The sequence below is a fragment of the Planococcus citri genome, chromosome 1 (assembly GCF_950023065.1).
Source record: "Planococcus citri chromosome 1, ihPlaCitr1.1, whole genome shotgun sequence".
NCBI classification, from domain to species: Eukaryota; Metazoa; Arthropoda; class Insecta; order Hemiptera; family Pseudococcidae; genus Planococcus; species Planococcus citri.
The window spans coordinates 23,881,007-23,901,912 of NC_088677.1; the positions used below are offsets into that span (position 1 = coordinate 23,881,007).

The 20,906-nt window shown below is 35.3% G+C and overlaps 1 protein-coding gene and 1 long non-coding RNA gene across 4 annotated transcripts in view; one reads left to right on the top strand and one right to left on the bottom strand.

The window, feature by feature from the left end:
* LOC135849966 (uncharacterized) overlaps window positions 1-500 on the top strand; it is a 37,620-nt gene extending 37,120 nt beyond the window's left edge. The window contains exon 2 of the long non-coding RNA XR_010559631.1: window positions 359-500. This is a non-coding gene — a long non-coding RNA (uncharacterized LOC135849966). The remainder of the gene's footprint in view (window positions 1-358) is intronic.
* The window catches only part of LOC135849965 (Na(+)/H(+) exchange regulatory cofactor NHE-RF1-like), a 52,678-nt gene that overhangs the window by 22,768 nt on the left and 9,004 nt on the right, over window positions 1-20,906 (bottom strand). Inside the window, exon 3 of one of the 3 annotated variants that reach the window (XM_065370635.1) lies at window positions 800-1,163. The exons of the other annotated variants lie outside the window; for them this stretch is intronic. Within the exon in view, the coding sequence (XP_065226707.1) occupies window positions 1,008-1,163 (156 nt within the window). The 3' untranslated portion in view covers window positions 800-1,007. Of the gene's footprint in view, window positions 1-799; window positions 1,164-20,906 lie in introns of those variants that run through there. 3 annotated transcript variants of the gene reach the window in all.

Consider the following 20,906-nt stretch of genomic DNA (forward strand, 5'->3'; position numbering starts at 1 on the left):
GTCAGGACCCTGTGAGGGGACTCAAAGGGGTACCACTATGCAGTATGTGTGACAAGCCATATAGACGATGATGTGGTCCTCTCAGATAAATTTGTGTTTGGTGCCTAGGGCGTCGCTGTTACAACGCTGCTAGTTGGCTGTTGAAGATCATTCCGTTATACTGACACTGATGGGTGAACCACGGGTCAATTATTCGCACTCAGGTCTGAAGCATCCCCACAGTTGGCCGTGGCTGACTGTGTGGCCTGAGACAGAGGTCTTTTAGAAGTGATAAAGATTATGTACAAGTTATTTACGAGCCTTGCATGATCAATGAGTATTACCTGTGTGTACTCAAAAGCCGTTATTTTTATTACAGATCACTTATCACCCATCCAAGTTCCAGCCAAGCCAGAACTCCGGACCTGACAACCTCAATTGATTGATTGATTGATTTTTAATATTTAATTAGCTCGAATTGCTTATGTTTATTAATTAATAAATAGTCGTTTGGTTTGTAATGGCTGTTTCCTGACTCAGAATTCGTTTAGCACCTTTTATACTCAAGTTTCAGAGTATCTTTTTAGACAACCTTTTATGTGGATTGATTTTTATGTATGAACAGTTCTAATGTATTTTTGCAAAAATGGACTATGAATGCAGATATGAGAAGAACATCCCATCATACAAGTATGAAAGTTGCCATTATCAGAAGCTACTGAAGTTCTGATGGAATTACTTTGTGACCAACAAAACAATCCTAGCAAGAATAGGGGAGAAGAACAAGAACTCATAGTCACAAAAATCAAACACAGAAAAATAAATTACAAACATTATATTATAGTGCATAAAGTTTGAGAAAGCAACAAACAAGAACTTGTAGTAAAAAAAATTGGACACTGAAACATGAATTATTATAGCGCATAAGTTTGTGAGAAAGCGATGAACAAGAACATAGCCAAAAAAATCAAACACAAAAAAATGAATTATATAGCGCATAAAGTTTAAGAAAGCATCTATACTAGTCACTAATTAACACCATAACACGTATTAAGGTATTCACACAGTAGAAACGAAAACACACACAGTAAGCTCACTAAGTTGCAATCTGTTTGGCGGGAATTATTTGTAGCCTGAAAGTGAAAGACTCTAGACCCATGTTGGCTATGAAGTAGTGTATTATGCTGGAAAAGACAAGACACAAACATAAGTAGGTAAGTATAATAATACATACATGCCATGCTAGGGTCAACAATAAAATTTGTGCTGTAATGCCACAATCAGAAAGAGGATTATGCACTTTTATGCATGAACAGTTCTAATGTATTCTTGCAAAAATGGACTATGAATGCAGAATGCGAGAAGAACATCCCAGCATTTGAAAGATGCTGTTTCTAGAGGCCACTGAATGTTCTGATGGAAGGACTTTGTGATCAACAAAACAATCCTAGCAAGAATAGGAGAAGAACAAGAAATTGTGGTCGAAAAAATGATAAAATTGTATTTTCATGTTATTGGTACCTTACCTACAGGGTAAGATGACAAGGGAAAACATCATGATGAAGAAAATGTTGGAGATGATGACTACCAACTCACCAGCAAACTCACCTTACAATTACAAAACCATGAAAGATGGAAATATGCCATCAGATATAGATCCAAGTAATTTAGACTAACGTGATGCAATCTCCTGCAGACTAGAAGAGACATTGACGATGATGACAAAAATGGAGGGTTTGAGTAAGAGCTCTCAACTTTTTTCCCAAACCCAAACTTGAAGTGTCATCCTACAACACTTATTTCTTCATCCCACAGTTCTTCATCACTTTATCAACAGCTAGTAAAAATTCTCGAGCAAGCGAATTTTCAAAAATCTCGTGACCTTCTGTTCTTCCGAAGTCAGTGATTTTCAATACAAGGCGGAATTTTCGCGCTTCATCGCATCATCAGATCAGACCTGTATCGGCCCGATGAAAATCTCATTACGACCTTCAACTTGACTGTGACGATTGTTTTGATTTTAGAATGCTAATATCGATGATGATAATGAAAATAACATTTTATTGTTCACCTTAAATAACTGCGGGATATCATCGGACCCATGACCTACGAAAACGATGCACGACCTTTAGTTTACATCGCGTAAACATGAGTAAGATATGTTGAATAACTCACTTGAAAATAATTTGTCAATCGGTTTCAAAAAAAATGTGTAACAGTGAGAGTATTTGCAAAACCATTGTCGTGGTTTATTGCAACCGTACAAATATAGTGGCAATAAAAATATCCTCTTTATCAGCGAATTGATAAAGCAGAAAAGCAATTGGGTAATAAACTTATGGATGAAGTGTCGATTGAGCATTTCACGTTTAAATAGCATGCGTTAGAATTTTCAACAACTTTATCTCGTCGCTATTTGATTTACCATTTTTACGACCGATCGGCTTTGCAGAAGCCACGTAAACAGTGCTCGATGCTCGATCATAACTTGAAAGAAGTTGACATTAAGATATTATGCTTGTGTGTGTGATGTTTTTCCCTTCCGAAACTAGATCGATTGGAAAATCACTCAAAGAACGAGTTGATCTGGTTATCGATACGATCAGAGTCGGAGATGCGAGAAACTGGACTAGGATGGAAAAACTCATCTCGCGGTTTTGGGAAAAGTTGTCACGAGTTGATAGGCTTGCGACGAGTTTTGTGCACATTTTTTAGATCTTCTAAATGATGCCTGCCGGAGATGAGTTTTTATACGCAAATAAAAATGAAAAAAAAATAAATCGAGAATTTTCAATCAGCTGAGGAAGTAATACGAGTGTGAACGTTGCAAAGTCTAAAACCAACACGAGATACACCGGAAACGCATTAACCAAAAGCAATTAATCAGCGGTGGTTTTTTTTTGTTCTTGTTTTCTTATATAGTTTTCGTCATAATGCGTGCCTAATATACGTATAGGTTATAGGCACATTCGAGTAGAACGAATTTAAACCGATTTATAAATGGTTGACAGCGTTACTGTATCGATTAGGTGTGTTGTTTTTGTTATTTAGGCGAACGTAAATAATTAAATTTTACGTTTGAGTAACGCTCTCGAACCGATGAACACCTCATTGGTAAAATATGCCAATTTTGAGTATTTTAGATTTTTTTTTGTTTTTCCTTCGATTTTACACTGTAATATTTTCATTTCGGCTCGCATACGAGTATTTATTCGTATACGCGGTATCGGTGGTAAAATTTCGAGTGGTTTCTTCCTTTTTAATTTTTCTCTCAATGATTTGTCATAGCCGCGATTGACGCATAGTGGGTGACGTCATATACGATAGCCTCAATCAGTTTGAGCGTAAAATGTAGGTAAAAGCGTGTACGGTGATTAATTGGTGTGATATGGTACGGTTTACTCGAGGACTGCTTATCGTCGCAATATGTAGCAATTTCCAATGATTTGCGACCAAAGACCGAACTGGAATACGCCTTGTTTCGTAATTCGATCGACACGACAGTTTACGATCGATTTGCCATCAAAATCGATGCCATATTCGAATCGGCGGTATGCGAAAACCATGCGGTCGATATGCCATCACGAGTTTTATCGTATTTTCAAAGAGTTGCGTCTTCCTCCTCACCTTAGCACCTTCTTGGAAGAATTTTTACTGGTGATAAGGAAGTTGCACATATGTAAGATGAATGCATCGTTGTCGAAGATCGTATCTCGAAATAATTGATTAAATTTTATTGCTGTGCAGAATTATGTATCTATTGTTTTTAACTTTACTCTTTTCTACTCCGAAGTTTCTTCCTTCTCATCAGCACCGCTGAAGAAAATGAAAATACCAACATTTTTTTTTTTTTTTTTTTGGCAAAAATACACATTATTATTGGTTTTGTAATTATTTGATTTTTCGATTCGAACATATGTTGGTGATGAGAAAAACCAACGAAAAAACAATAATTTTATTGAGTCTCATATTAACAGGGCTCGTTCTCGGTTACTTTTCAGTTAACCAAGAGTAAGTTTTTTTTAGAGGGGGGAGGGCAATTGTCAGATAAAATCTGTGCATCTGCATCTTGGAGAAGAGAAAAAATGTTTAATATTAATAAGTGAATAATTTGCGAAAGAGTCTAGTTTTCTACCAAAAATAGCTAAAAATCTCGTCTTCTGTCAAAATTGCCAAAAAGTCCTGGTTTTGAAAAAATTATTCAAGTTTGTAGTTTTTTCACTGAAAAATTCAATTTGAAATTTTTTTTCTAAATTCGCTGTTTAGACAAAAATTGCGAAAAAATATAATTAAGTAGTTACTTTTTGCCAAAAAATTGTTAAAAATTCTCGCTTTTTTAAAAAATCCCAAAAAGTTGTACTTTTTTTCTCAAAATTGTCCAGAATTCTCGCATAATTGCCAAAACTATATTTTTTCTCAATAATTGCCAAAAAGTTCTGATTGATGCTAAAATTGTCAGTCTTAATTTTTGCCATGAAATATTTTATCAATTTACATATGAGTTTTTCATTTAAATTTCCCATAAAAAAATATTTCGAGTGGCATGTACCTAGGCAAAATTTAAAAATAGAAATTAGTTGGATGATTATACCTACATTTTATTTCGATGAAATTCGACAACAAGGATAAAAGTTCTAGTTCCATTTTATTTTCTATTAAAAAAGAATCACAAACTGAAAGGTGAGTTAGCGTTTAAAAAAAAATCTTGAGATGTAAAATGTTTTCTTTGCAAAATGAGCGTTCAAACTTTTTGAATAGCGATCCCGATAATACCTTGGTAATACGCCTACCTCCCCCTTCTCTCACCGAAAGTTACTCCGATCAGTGTTTTTAAGATGAATTTTCAGAATTATTTATAAAATAATGGTGTGAGATTTTAAAGAAAAAGATCACACCATGTTTTGTCGTTGGAGCGTAAAGGGGTTTTGAGGAACTATAAGCAGAAAATAAGTCCATATTCGTATTCAGCGACCTCGAAAACATACCATTCGATATACCTATCACTCAACTTTTCATGATTTTTCGAAATTTAGCCCCTTTTTGGGGCACAGAGGGACATTGTGGGGTGGGACCCAAAAAATAAGTTCAGATTTGTGCTTGGCGACCTCAAAAACATTCCATTTGATATATCACTCGACTTTTTGAGATTTTTTGAAATTTTGGCCCCCCTGTTGGGGCATAGAGGGACATTGGGGGGTGGGACCCAAAAAATAGGTTCATATGCGTACTCAGTGACCTCGAAAACATACCATTCGATATGTCACTCGACTTTTCACAATTTTTCAAAATTTTAACCCCTTTTTTGGGGCACAGAGGGGCTTTGAGGAGTTGACCAAAAATAAATTGGTATTCGTATTCAGCGACCTTGAAAACATACTATTTGATATATCGCATGTCCAGATTCGTTTTTCAAATATATGATTCACTTGTGTGTTATTTGAAAAATCAAGCACCCCCCCCCCTCCACTAACTCCCGGGGAAGATTGAAGACCAATCAACGGTGGCAAGATTAATAGTTGGGTGAGTAGACTTTATAAAAAAAAAAATTGGAGCGAAAACGAATGATATTAAGTGGTAACTTTGATCAATTTATTAGACTGGCCTTTTTTGAAACACCTACTCTTTCCACCCCTTTTTTTAGACACCCCTCTTGAGGTATGGGTATCGAGCGTAGTATTAAATTGTCGAGAATTTGAAGGGGAACATTTTTAGTCATGGTAGTTTTTCTCCTAAACCTGATATTTAAATTTATGTGCCAATTTTTTCCTTTATAAAACCGCTAGCCCTCTCTATAAAATCTTGCTTTTTGCTAAAAATTGAAAAAGTTTTCGTTTTTTCAAAAATTTGCAAAAATTTTTACTTTTTAGAAAAATTGCTAATCATTGTCGGTTTTTGCAGAAAATTCAAAAATATCCAACTTTTTAATCAAAATTGTCCATAATTCTCACTTTTTTATTGTCAAAGTCCGGCTTTTTGCATGAAATTGACAAAAACTCGCGTTCTAGCAAAATTGTTGAAAAATTTCATATTTTTTTTTGCAAAATTTCCTAAAAGTTGACCGTTTTTCAACAACTGACCAATTTTTTTTTCTGTCGGAAAATGCCAAAAAACCTTTTCTTCTACTGAAATTGTCCAAATCTTGCATTTCGCCAAGTATAAGTATCCTCAAAAATTTATCGCTTTTTCTAGAATAACAAAAATTTTTGCTTTTTAGCAAAAAGGCCAACTTCTTGGAGAAAATTCCAAAAATTGTACGAGTTTTGTTTTTTTTTTGGCAGAAATTGTGAAAAAGTGGTTATATTTTTGACCCTTAATTACCTAAGAAAAGTTCCTACTTTTTATTTTTCTAAAATTGTCATCGTCTTGCACTGTCAATATACATATATATATATTTTTTTTTTTACAAAAATTCTCACATTTTATCAAAATTGCAGTGAAAGTATTTTTCCCCCCAAGAATCACCCAATAGGTTGTTTTCTCAATTTTCTACATATCTTGCTTGCTTTCCTTCCTTTTATCTTGCTTTTCGCCCAAAATTATCGAACGATTGCATGTAAGTAAATCCTGTCCTTTCAAAATTGCAAAAAAAACAACTATTTTTTCAAAATTCTAAAAAAATATAATTTTTTGCCAGAATTCTAAATAATTCTGTTTTTTTTTTTTTTTTTTTTTAATCAAATTTGAAGGGTTTTGGGTAAAAACAATTCACTATATTTTTTATTTTTCGCAAAAAAGTGAGAAAAAAAATTTCACGTTTAAAGTTTTTCTTGATTTCCCACAAAAAATAGACAAAACGATTACGAATTTTCCATTGATTTTTTCTTCAAAGCGTATTTCTCTGGCTGATTTAAAAATGATTTAAATAATTTAAAATATTATCAAATTCTGAAAAAAGAATGGTCAGCAGAGAAAACCAGTCCCGGATTCGTATTTTACTGCTGGCGACATTTTCTTATAGGTAATAATTATAGAAGTTTATTCCTCGTTCGAATTTATTCCATTCCATTTCACATCTGAGAATTTTGAGTTTTTTCAATTAGTTATTTGGAATGCATCCAATGACACCAGTTAAATTTATGTTGTCTTCTAATTTGCTTTTAGAAAAGTAAACTAAATTGAAAGAAAAAATGGAAAAAGTGACAAGAACCATTTCGAAGTAGAATTCTTAGCGGCGCCTGTTCTTACTCGTATAATTATTACCCATTTTTTCCATTTCTCAAAAAGATCAGAGCTCAAAAGAGATGTTTGCAGCAGAAAGAAACCGAAGGGGGAATTGTCGTGATTGCTCAGTCTTCGAAGATCAAATGTGCCTTTTCATTTTCGCCATCGCCTTAGCCTATTGCCCTATGACAAAAAAAATCATTCATCTGACTTTTCGATATCGAGATAGGTATCACGCTGAGATCGAATTACACGTATAGTCGAATGGTTTCAAAAATTACAAGTATGTTTGGCTCGTTAGCAAATTATTACTCGCTTAGTCAGTCCTACGAACTAGTCTCTCGGTAGTGAAAAAAAATGTATCCACCAACGTCGTGTATATGAGCCCTTTCTCCGGTGAAAAGCTGGCTCGTTACGAAGCGTAATTCGTGAGTAGATTTGATCAAGGTCGTGCCAGAAAAACTGGCGGAAGAAGTGAAGATATAAACGGTACCTGTGAAGTATATCAACGAGCATTTATGCATCTGCATGTAAAGTACTATATACGTGTGTTATAATAACGAGAGTTATAAGATGGACCTTCGCCGATTAATTTTCATTTTTTGAAACGACGACGCGACGGATTAGTTGCCTACATACGAGTGAGAAGATAATCATCGGATATTTGAAATTGAACCAGCACAGCAGCATCCACTTCCAGAGTGTATTGAAAATGCCAAGTTATTATTTCATCTTGTTAGTATGTACCTCTATTTAATGGAAGTTGATACGTGTACGAAAAAAAATTGAAATTGAAAATGAAAAAAAACTCAATTAAAAAGCACAGATTACATAATTAACGTATGGCCATTGGAAGTTTGGAAGGTACACGATGGGCGGTAAAAACTATTATACTATACGATGAGATAAGCAGATAAAAGTGTAGCATTGCCGTCAACTCGGCGTACACCCCTCTTTCTGCACTCGTCTCTGGAAGAAAACGGAAAAAGGAAGCGGATTGATAATGATGAAAAATTCATCATTAAATTGGCATTATACGGATGGCCGTATATAATTTTATAATTATCAACGTCGTCCGTGTCTAAGTCTTAACGAGAAATTATGCCTAAGTAACAAGGTAGCTGCTTGAGCGATGGCTGCGTTGATACAGATTTTTTAGTCTAATAAGTAATTACGTCGTTGTTGGTTGGATGTCGTCATGTCCTATCAAGCAGACGCCATTCTGATTTGAAAGAAACGTTGTTTTTTTTATTATTAGTGGAATGTGGATTTAATTTGGAGATTGAATTGTACAGTATTGAGATGAGTTGTTTTTGAAAGCAGGTTCCTGCTGGAAGATGCTGAATTTTTCAATTTTCAAACGTATAAGGTCATTCTATGACGAATCACCGAGCTTTTTATGTAGAATTAGGGTCGACGATTTTTTCAATATTTTTTATGTGGTTTGATCTTGATGAGAGAATGAAGAATGGCGTAAATAAATCACTGTTATCGAAGTGCATTTGCAAGGGCGATAGGGGTGGTCAAAGTTTTGAGGAAAATAGGAATATGGTAAAGTTCGACTTTGGTCAACTTGAAAACTAAAAATGAGGTGCACTTTTGGAGCTTTTACCAGTTGTGGGTTTATGGAATGGCTTTTCGAAGATGTGGTCCAATGATGTGGTGAAAATCAGTGTTGCCATCTTTTTGAACACCAAAAGTAGCTGTAAAAGTTGAAAAATGATATTTCTTCAAATCGTCCATGCTTAAATTTTACGAAAAAATTACCCCAAGCAAAAAATTGCGGTGACGTTTTCCATACTCTCGATTTTAAAAATTTCAAGGTGGAAATTGCGCAAATTTGACTAGAATAAATCTGTCCTCTGAATAGTAGCTGACCAATAGCATTTTCCCACCATTTTTGGACTTATTTTTTGTTTGAAATTTTGGGCAACAAAACATCCTTTTTAGATGTGTAGACTATAATTCGAGCCAAAACTTCAGGAAACTCGACGTGTGACTAGAAATGACGATTCACAGAATTTTAACTGCCCTATCGCATTTTTCTACCATTTTTGGGCATTTTCTTCTTTTTTTTTAAAATTTTGGGCCCAAGTACATAAGGCTAAAAATTGCTCCTAAACTTCAGGAAACTCGACTTGTAACTAGAAATGACGATTCCCAGAATTTTAACAGCCCAATCGCATTTTTCGACCATTTTTGGGCAATTTTTTTTTTTTTGAAATTTTGGGCCCAAAACACCCTTTTGGATGTGTAGAATCGAAATCGTGCTCAAACTTCAAAAAACTCGACTTGTGACCAAAATTCACGATTCCCAGAATTTTAGCTGGCCAATCGCATTTTTTGATCATTTTTGGGCAATAATTTTTTTTTTTTGAAATTTTGGGCTCAAAGCATCTTATTTGAATGTGCAGATTCAAAATCGCATCTAAACTTCATGAAACTCGACTTGTGACTAGAAATGACGATTCCCAGAATTTTAGCTGTCCAATCGCATTTTTCGATCTTTTTTGGACAGTTTTTTTTTAATTTTGAGCCCATAAACACCCTTTTGGATATGTAGACTCGAAATCGTGCCCAAACTTCAGGAAACTCGACTTGTGACCAAAATTTACGATTCCCAGAATTTTAGCTGCCAAATCGCATTTTTCGACTATTTTGGGGTAGTTTTTTTTTTCTGAAATTTCGGTCCCAAAACACCCTTTTGGATGTGCAGATAGAAAATCGCATCTAAACTTCATGAAAATCGACTTGTGACTAGAAATTACGATTCCCAGAATTTTACCTGCCCAATCGTATTTTTCGACCATTCTTGGGAAATTTTTTGAAAATTTATGGTCCAAAAAATACCAATCCTTTTGGACGTTTAGACTCGAAATCACACTTGAACTTCAGCAAACTCGACTTGTGACTAGAAATTACGATTAAAAAGGTACATCCACAACATCCTCTGAACCTGCATGTTAAATTGTAGCCTGACACATCAATTTTGCAAGAAAAGGGCTTAGCGAAGACATAAAATTGAAAACTACATATTATAAAAAGAAGAAAAATTCCAGTTGTTTGTACCTGGAAGCGAGTGGGGAGGGGTTGAAAAGACGAATCCTTCGGAAAGGAGTAAAAATATTTTATAAAAATGCTCATGGCAAATTTCAGCCTCTTAGCTCAATTAGAGGAGGGTAAGGAGGACTCCGGCAATGATCCAAAATAATGGAAAACCCTGTAAAAAGAGACGAAAACAATTTTTTTTCGATCTGAAGCTTGAAAGGGGGTGGAGAGGGGTTGAAAAAACAAAACCACCAAACCGTACATCCTGGAGATTCTCTGAATGTGCGTGCCAAATATAGCCAGCCACATCAATTTGTGGCGGAGAGGGGGGAGGGGAGCTCCACCGATGGCATGAAATTGTAAACCGTCAACAAAAGTGAAGAAATTCACTATAGCTGGAAAGGGATCCCCTTTCCATTCCAGCTACAAAAAAAAGTGAAGCCACCCCCCCCCCCCCTGAACGTATGTCTAGACCATCCTTTTAATGTACAACATGCAACATTTCAGTCTCGCTGGTCAATTTGAAAGGTTAAAGGTGTCACAAGACACAAGGTTTTTCACAAAATTTTTTTACAAAAATCACCAAACCTCTGATTCACCCCCCCCCCCACCGCCTTCTCCTCAAATAGCTCTGGAACGATAGTTTTTGGGTGTTTAACACAACTGTTGATTTCTATAATTTCTGAGTTAATGATCATCCCCACTCAAACCTTTCAAATCTGACTTCAAAACGAAGTCTGAACCCCGAATTTTAAGGAAGACTCGAAATTGCGCCCAATCCTCAGAAAACTCGACTTGTTACCAGAATTGACGATTCCTTGAATTTTTCGAAAATTTTGGGATCCCAAAAATGCACTGTATGAGCCCTATTTTTTGAAGTTTGTTGTAGGCTATGTATTCTGGTTTTTTTTTCACTGTTTACTATTTTGAGCACACGTGTTCTTCTTTTTATTGGTGAAATTGGCCAAAATGAAAATTTTTAGATCTTTGGGCTCCTATGGAACCTGTAATTTTATGGTCGACCACTCTAGAGATCCTCTTACTTTACAAAAAAAAAAAAAAATATGGGTCAACTTGTCATGTGAGTTTCCCTTGTCAACTCAAACAGCTAATTATACCACCTTGGAAATAAAATGATAGATCAGTGGAATAAGAAATAAACTCTCGCCAACGCAAAATCATGCAAATTTCGAAACCCAAAGAATCGGAATCGATATGCATCATTTTGGAAAACCCATCCACGTGGACATGACGAACAAAAGAATAAATTTACCACACGAAAACCTTCACATATTCCTACTCCTTTATCCACAACCGTACTAAACTCGCAGTCCATAATCAAAAAATATCAACATATCATAGGTAGACTAATCTCAACTAAAGTGGCACAAAATGATGCGTATTAAATTGAATAAGTATTTCAGTCCGAAATAAAATTCGATTGCCTGCTACTACGTAATGGCAATATAGAAACATAATTTCGAAAATTATGGTTTATTACCACGAACTTATTCGACGTTCATCATCAGCCACATATTAGGTTTGTTTTTGTCAGACGAAATCGATTGAAGATTTTAGACACACGAGACGATTCAGTGACCAATTACATGCAACGCTACGTCTTGTTTTTTTTTTAACGGGTTATAAAAAAAATATGTAGTACGATGTAATAAATTATACGAAACGAATGAGTATATCTTTAGGTATAGGTAAGGTACGGTATCTGTAGTATCTTATACTCATGCATATTTGTAGCTAAGTTATGCACAACTTAATGACATCGCAGGTCGCCGTTTGATACAGGTAGTGTTGACAATTTTGCAATTACTACACTAACCTTGACGAGCTGCTTGAATTTGTAAGTATAACTAGGTACATACATCTTGGTGTCTGTATAGATCAACGCAGATGAATCGACAAGAGTTCGAGATGGGAGATTTACTCAACTGCATAACACATTAATCGTGATTCGGTTCGAGTTGTACCTGAACAAGTTGCAGGTTCAGCTCGATGATGAGTAATTGCCAAGATATGTTATAGGTATGGTAGATGGTATATAATGATCACACAATCAGCTATAACACAATTGGATCGAATTTAAAAAATAAATGACTGAGCGTTTATATGTAATTACAGATTCACGACTGGGCGATTATTGATTCGCAGAAGATATATTTTTTTTACACTGCTTGTATCTTACATTGAAATTAAAATATGTACAAGTGCTCGATTGCTCGGTATTTTTATGCGACACGTGAACGATAAGTAGATGTTTTTATCCGGTCGTTGTCGTCAGTACATTCTCCACATAAAAGTTGTTACTATCGCCACTGTTACGTCGTCGCAGAATCAAGACCGAGATGGTGTATGTAGCTGAGCAGATATCTATCTCGTGTGTGAACTAACTACTAGGTTAATTTGTACATGGTTATTGGTAGAAATAAACCAACAAATAGATTTGTGGCTCGTGACAATTTTATTTGGCCTCCTCAGTTGTAAAATAAAAGATCATTTTGATTCACAGATCAATTTCCTTTCAATTAAAATGCAAGACCTCGTACAAATCGAAAAAGTGTCCAAAAAGTAACCAAAAAAGTGATAAAACGTGAAAAAAAAAACATTTTAACATAAAGAAAAATTACCAAAAATTTCTGCAGAATATTCCAAATTGGTATGTTCTGGTTTTCAATTTTACAAAATTGGTGCATTTTGCAATTTTTTGGTCAAAAAGCAAAAAAATTGATCAAAAGCAAGATTTTGATAATTTTAGAAAAAGAAAAGGCTTCTTGAAAATTCCTGGCAAAAAAGTGAGGCTCTTGGATAATTTTTGGCAGAGGGTAAGACTTCGAAAATTTAGCTAAAAGCAGGACCTTCTGGGAATTATTGGCAAAAAAGTGATACTTTTTCGCAATTTCTGTTTTAAAAAAGCAAGACATTTTGGGCGATTCTTTGAAAAAAAAATACTTTTTAGTAATTTTCCTAAAATTGAGAATTCATGTGAAAAAGCAAGAGTGCAAGACTTCAAAAATTTTAGAGAAAAGTAGGACCTTTTATTGGATAATGCAAAGGCCAGAACAAATACCCATTTTTTTGCAATTTTTGTCAAAAAAACGAGACTTGTGACATTTTTTGAAATTCTCAATAACATTAACCAAAAGCAAAAAATGTTGTCGTTTTTGAAAAAGCGCGAATTTTTGGTAATTTCAGCGGAAAAGTGTTAGACTTTTGGGCAAATTTTCAAAAAAAAGATACTTTATAGAATTTTTGAAAAAGTGATTTTTTTTTATTAATTTTGCCAGAAAATTAGTTTAGTTTTTGTAAACTTTTTGCAAAAAGCAAGATTTTGACAATGAAAAGAAATTTTTTTTGCAATTTTGGCCGAAAAAGCAAGAATTGTGGACAGTATTGAATCTGCAAAACGCGACGATGTTTGAAAAAATCAGAATTTGTGACATTGTTCGGCTGATATCAAAACTTTGACAACAAAATTTCAGGTGCTCAGAATCGTTTTTAAAAATTCAAAGGGCCAAAAATGGAGGGAAACATTCAAATTATATTATATATTGACTTAGAAAGTAGACATGAAATTCAGTAGTTAATTTTTTTAGTGACGTTGATGACTGAAAAATAGCAAAAAAAGTGACCAAAAATTTGAGAAAAAGTGATCAAAATTTTGAGAAATGAGAGCAAAGTAATTATTGTACATATTATGTTGGTCGGGGAGCCCGCAAAAGGATTTATTCCACCTCCCCCCCCCCCCCCGTCGATCCTCCGGGCAGAATTTTTCTAAAAGGGGGTGTCCTAAGTAACATTTCTAACCCTTGTCTTCAAATAAAAGTGGCCCTACTTACAAAATGGCGGCCATTTTGATTGACAGGTCAGCCGAAATCGCAGATTTTGCGTTCCAACATAGGACTTGCACGAAATTTTTTAAACCGTACAATGGTCGATCGAAAGATCAGGCAAAAATTTCACCTGTCAAAATTTCAAAAGCTCAAGTGCCTTTTTCGATTTTTGGTGAATTTTTGAAAATCAAATTTAGGCCAAAAATGAGGAAAAAATCAAAATGTCACCAAATTGACCAAGAAAGCTGAAATTTGGGATTTACTCTATTTTCGACACGCCAAATCGATTGGAAACTGTTTCAACCCGTTTTGAGCAGTTCTGGAGCCTCCAGCAGATTTTTGAAACTCGAAATGGAGTTGGAAAGCCGAAATTCATTCTGAAAACTAATTTCAATACGCTATGAAGTCGACTTCTGGTGGATTTAAAGTCATTTTGGAGCCTCCAGCAACTTTTTGAAAGGTTGTATGGCGTTTTTTGAAAAATTGAAATGTACAAAAATTAGCTGGAAGCATCAAAACCATTTGAAACCACCATGCAGTCGACTTCATATAGTATTGAAATTAATTTGTGAAGTAAATTTCAGCTTGCTAATAACTCTATTTGATAAAATGTTGTGGGAATTTCGAGTTTCAAAAATCTGGTGACTCCAGTAATTTTCAAAAAGTCGCTGGAGGCTCCAAAACGACTTGAAATCTGCCTGCAGTCGACTTCGTAGCGTATTGAAATTAGTTCGCAGAATGAATTTCGGCTTTCCCGTCTCCACTTGATGAAATTTCGAGTTTCAAAAATCTACTGGAGGCTCCAGAACTGTTCAAAACGGGTTGAAACAGTTTCCAATCGATTTGGCGTGTCGAAAATAGGGTATATCCCAAATTTCAGCTATCTTGGTCAATTTGGTAAAATTTTGATTTTTTCCTCATTTTTGCCCTAAATTTGATTTTCAAAAATTTACCAAAAATCGAAAAAGGCACTTAAGCACTTGAAATTCTGACAGGTGATGAATTTTTGCCAGATCTTTCGATCTACCTTTGTACAGTTTAAAAATAATCGGCTCTATCCATTCACATCGTCTTACATTTTTAATGTTGAACAGTTGATTTTTATGCAATTTTTTTTCAAGTGATGATTCTGAAGGATTTTCATGAAAACTATTATCATTTCCTGAAAGTTTGCAATTTTTTTTACACGACAAATCTTATTTTGATCTTCCGAATCGATTAGTGATGAATGATGAAGCACTCCGAAGCCTCTCTCTGAAAGATTTTTAGATTCTCCAGTTTTCAAAAAATGCTGTAAGTGGAGTGGGAAGGGATGAAATTCATCGCATATAAATTCTAATTTTCCATCTATGCGACTTTTTCGATCGATTTAAACACACATTTTCAAAATATTTTCATGTCTGTTCTTTATTTTGGCGATTCTTTTTGAAAAAAAAGTGAAAAAATTAAAATCCGCCGAAGGCTTCAGAACAGTTTGAAACCATCACCAATCAACTGAGGAGGTCGAAAATAGTGCACATACAAAATTTCAGCTTTCTAGATCAATTCGATGAAATTTTGATTTTTTCCCCCCATTTTTGGCTTTTTGAATTAATTTTAGGAATTTGCCAAAAAATCAATGAACGAATTTGAGCATCTTAAATTATGTTTGGTGGAGTATTTTGAGGTCCTCCATCGATTCCCTTTTGCTCGATTGGCCGATTCAACATTTTTTATTGGGGGTAGGGATACCTACTTCCCTTCTGAAGGGTATTCAAAATTGTGCAATAAGTACGCCTCTCACTTCGTTTTTTATTGCAATTTCTTCGGCTAGTCAGGAAGGAGGAAAATGAGTGGTTTCTGTCTCAAAACATTGTAAAATCTTACGTTCTATTCTCGATGATGAAACATCATGAAATTAATTAAACGAAAATATTCTATTACATGCATATTGTCGCATCTTGGATATAAATACTTAATGTCGGGAAAATCCTACTTATTCAACTGCATCGCACATAAAGCTCACTCGACAATACTGAAAAACAAATTTCCAGACTCGATCACGTTCTATTTTAAAATAAAATTCCATTCAATTTAATATTCTTTTGAAATAACGACGTAAAACTCGACCAACTACAATGTTAGCCAAATATCTACACCGCAATTAAACTGGGTACAACTGCACGAATTTGTGTAGGGAAAAAAAACCATCAAGCCCTGAAGAAATATAAGACGATCGTCAAAACCACTCTAAAACAATACGACAAGATCACGCGACCGTCGATTTCGAGACACGAAATGCAGCATCAGGTACTCGTATATTAGAATGCGAACGAAATTTCGCCAAATGTAGCGCATTTATCGCATGTAAATGGCCCTACGTGTACGTGGGCACACCTATTCAAATTCTTTGCAGGAAAAAAATGATTTGAATAATTACTACGTTGACCAAGGACTAGACTATATGAGATAATCAAAAAGTACCTACTCGTATGCTTACACATTTAGCTTGCCGCCACACCATGTGCGTTAATTAGCTTCTCGGAGCACGTACTTTAATACATCTCGTACCATTAAAAATCATATTCTAACTACATACATATAAGAGTACGCGTTCATTGCGGAACCGTACCGAGATTTACTTATCATTCGGTCTTGAGCGGATTCAATATTGAAATAAAAATGTACAAGAACACTTGCCAAATTATATGCATATTACGATTAAATACGAGTAGGTGCCATAATACGAGCATACGTGATTCCGCAAACGTGTAAATTGTCTCTCTCTTTTTTTTAATATTTAAAAACGAAACGAGATGCGAAAATTTACCGGAAGAATATCGTACATAAGCGTGAATATGTTATGAATTTGTTACGCGAGAAGAACCGAGTGACGATTGTGTATTCATTTTCGAATTTCTGAAATCTCTAAAATAGGTGAGCTTCCTGTCGAACGTGTCCCAGAAATATTTCTCCCAATTCTGTAGTGATAGGTACGCGAAAATTCTCGAGATAATCGCGATCGATTGATTTAAAATGATCGTGTTCACGATTATGAAATATTAAAACTATAGAAATCGTGTCAGAAAAGCCTCTCATCGTAGGTGAATTTAAATTGATTTTTCTAATTTTTTTTTGTGATTCAATAGTTAGATTGAGGCTGTTGAGAGGGAGGGGCAAAGGGGACAGTTTGCCCCAGGCCGGCCCATGCTTTCTGGAGAGCCCGGCAACAGAAGGGCGTCTGATGACTGAAAACCCTGTTTTTTTTCTTTACTTCTCAAAATACAAATTTTTGAAGGCTTTTGCTCTCACTTCGATCAGGCTTGTTTTCTTTTCTTTTCAAACTCGAAGTGGGTAAGCGTGCACTAGGTATTGCTCCATGTCCTGTGCACTTCTCACACATTTGACAAAGCTGTGGCCCGTTGCTTTGCAAATGGAGTCAGTACATCCGGTTGATGATCATCCTCTTGCTCTGGCTCTTTCTACTCTGCCTTGCACAAATATTGTTTCCATAGCATCTGCTCTTTTGACCTATACAAAGTACTCGAGTATGTGGCTAGGGACCCACCCTCCTGGATAGTTGTTTGATCATTCACCAATTTCTCTCAGAATTGAGGCATTAGTTCTTTTTGCTGTCTTAGTGACTCTCAGCAACCAGCTCCAGCACCACATCTCCATCAAGTCAATCTGTCACTTATCCTCTTCTCTAATAGTCCAATTTTCCATGTAATACATAGGTAGGTAGGTAGGTACAGGAACGCTGAGAAAACCAGCGTGTTAACCAGTTAAATTTGAAGGATCCTGCTTATTGCTAAATTGCTCCATCAGCTTCACACCCCTTCCCCTCCCCTCACCCTGGTGTTCTCAATGATGGATCCATAGTAGGAGAATTGCTGCACAACTTTGATTCTAATTTCTGGCAAGTTGTCAGTTGGCCTGTTAATCATCATCATCTTTGTTTTTGTCCTGTCAGGGCTGTTAAATTACTGTAATTTATTCACTGGTAAAATACGGTGGTAAAATAGAGTAAAATACAGTATTTTACTATATTTTACCAATTTGGATATGAAGAATTATTTGTAGTTTGACTTTGAAGTTCTGAACTTCTGACCTGCCCCTGAAGTAAATTTTCATCTGTTAGGTGTTACTAGAGATTAGGGGAAATTTTTGGTAACTTTCAAATCATAAATTTCCATGAAAATTTGAAAATTTATGAAGGAAAGTAAAAAAATGTTCAATTTTGCTTTTTGCTAAATTACGGTTAAATACAGTAAAATACCGTAATTTACCGACATAAATTACCTTGCAGCCCTGTGTCCTATTGGTAAGCCATATCTTGCACTGACTTATCCCGCGTAGCACAAGCGATGCCAAAGTCAATGGAAAAGACAAGATCTCTACTCTAATCCGTCACTTGTCAACACGACATTTGTTGGCACCAATGTTGATAAATTTTAGTCTAAAAGAAGCAAATTTTGATTGAAAATGTCATTTTTTGATTCAAGTAAAATTATTCTCAAAAATATTTTACCCTAAAAAATTTTTTGAAAGAAAAAAAGTTGCCCTGGGTAGGGATTGAACCTAGATTGCCACTCACTTTTGTCACATTCTCTAACCACTAGACCATGAGAGGCCTTAAAAGAATATCTAGTTCATCTTATTCTAGACTTAGAAAATTTTTCTTACTGTATCGTCAACTCAGACATCAACAAATGAGTCGGCAACACTTCAAAATTTCTAAAAATATTTTAAAGATCTTGTAATCGACATCAACTTTTTCATCAATATTAACCAGATTATTAGATTGACAAAAGTAACTATACAAGATCAAAATTTTGTAGATGCTTTTGTCGATCTTATAGTCGACATCAACTTTGGATCAACAAGACGACCTGAATTTCGATATCAATCATGGGTCTACAAAGGTATCTACAATATATTGAAATCTTGCACATGACTGTAGATACAAATGTAGACAGCAATGACGACCATCAGCATTTTCATCATTGTTTTTGAAAATAGTGTCAATTTATAATCAATTATCTTAAACTTAATTAGATTAACCTCTTTGTGGATAATGTTCCGACTTTTTTCAATCAACAATCAATAATCATGTAAAATCATGTCGATACTTTTGTCGAGGCCATTGACGATCTCGTCAGTGCTACGCGGGATGTGACATGTGACCATAGCAAACTCCTTCTTCTGGGTGGAATTTTTCTGATGTCCTGTTGGCCCAGACAAGAGCTGTGGGACCAAAACGATTGTGTGATTGGATTTTAGTTTTGGGATCAAAATTTATTCATTTTGGGATTGTTTTTTTTTTCGAGATTTGTTCTTCTAAATTTTCATTTTGATTTCAGGATTTGTTTTGGGATTGAAAAAATTGTTTTGGTTGCAGGATGAATCAGTTCCAGTTTTGGCATTTTCATTTCAACCATTTTTAAGGCAAAAATTGACCAATGGACCCTACAAGGGGTCTAAAAAATGGGATGTTTTGACATGGAGAATCTGATAGCGTAATTCGTTTAACGTTTTAAATGCATATTTTGCTAATTCGTTGATTATAATCTGAATGAATGATGATAAATTATGTAAAATGACAATTTATCCAATTGCAGAAAAAAAAGTAAAATTGAAATCCCTAAACCGAAACGATTTGTTTCAGTTCCGGGATGGTTTTGGGTTCAAAATTATATCAGTTCCAGGATTTTTTCAGTTTAGGGGTCAAGAAAAATAACGATTTCAGTTTTGGGATTGGATTTGAATTGGGATTCAATCGCTTCTGGTTTTGGACCCACAGCTCTAGCCCAGACATTAGCTGATCCCTTTCTTGTATAGTTGTCTGATCAACCACACTAGCTGCTTTGGAGCCCCTATCTCCTGCAGGATCTGTGATAACTTCTGCCACTGCTCAAGCATAACACTGCAGGGGCATTGTACTCATGAGCTTACTCAATGAGCATTCTGAAGTAGAGGATTCGCTCTTTTGTGCCTTTTCCTTGACTAAATCCTGCCTGTTCTGGAGGGATTTGAGACTGCATGAGTAGATACAAACAATCATAGATGATCTTAAGAAGCACCTTGCTTGTGTATGAGATCAGTGATACGGTGCGATAATTCTCACAGTTTTCTGGCAAGCCTTTTTTTGTACAAAGTAATGTAAGTTGAGTGGGTCTGATTAGGGTACTATAAGAGGGGGTATGCTGGACCGCCATTTTGTAGCGATAAAAAGGCCTGAGTGTTGAATCCTGTTCCACAAAGTTACATATGAAGGAAACTGCTTCAGGCCCATAACTCGAAGAGCTTCACATAGCTATGTGGAGCAGGATTCAATGCTTGGGCCTTTTTATCACTAAAAAATTATGGTCCAGCATACCCCCTCTTTTAGTACACTACGTCTGATCATCTGGCTATTCCCCTGTTTGTCTAACATGATTGGATGATTGTAGATGAGATGAATTCTTTGGGTGACTTCAATACTTCCAGTTTTGAGAATCAACAAAATTGGTAAGTACATATTTTCCACCTGTAGGTTCAGTCAACAAATTTTCAGTAGAACCCTCTCTTCCTTCCTCCTCTCTAAAAACTGTTTCATGGGTTTGACCATAGAAATGGTGCCCAATTATATTTGCCCTAGGCCCGCCTTGGCCAGAGCTGTGGGACAGAAATGATTAAATCCCAATTCAAATCCAATTCCAAAACCGAAATAGTTATTTTTCTTGATCCCAGAACCCATATAATTTTAAACCCAAAACAATCCCTGAACTAAAACAAAATCGTTTCGGTTTCGGGATTTCAATTTTTGCCCTTTTCCCGCAATTTTATTTTGATAAATTGTCATTTTAGATCATTTATCATCACTCGTTCAGATTACACTAGGCAACGGCATAT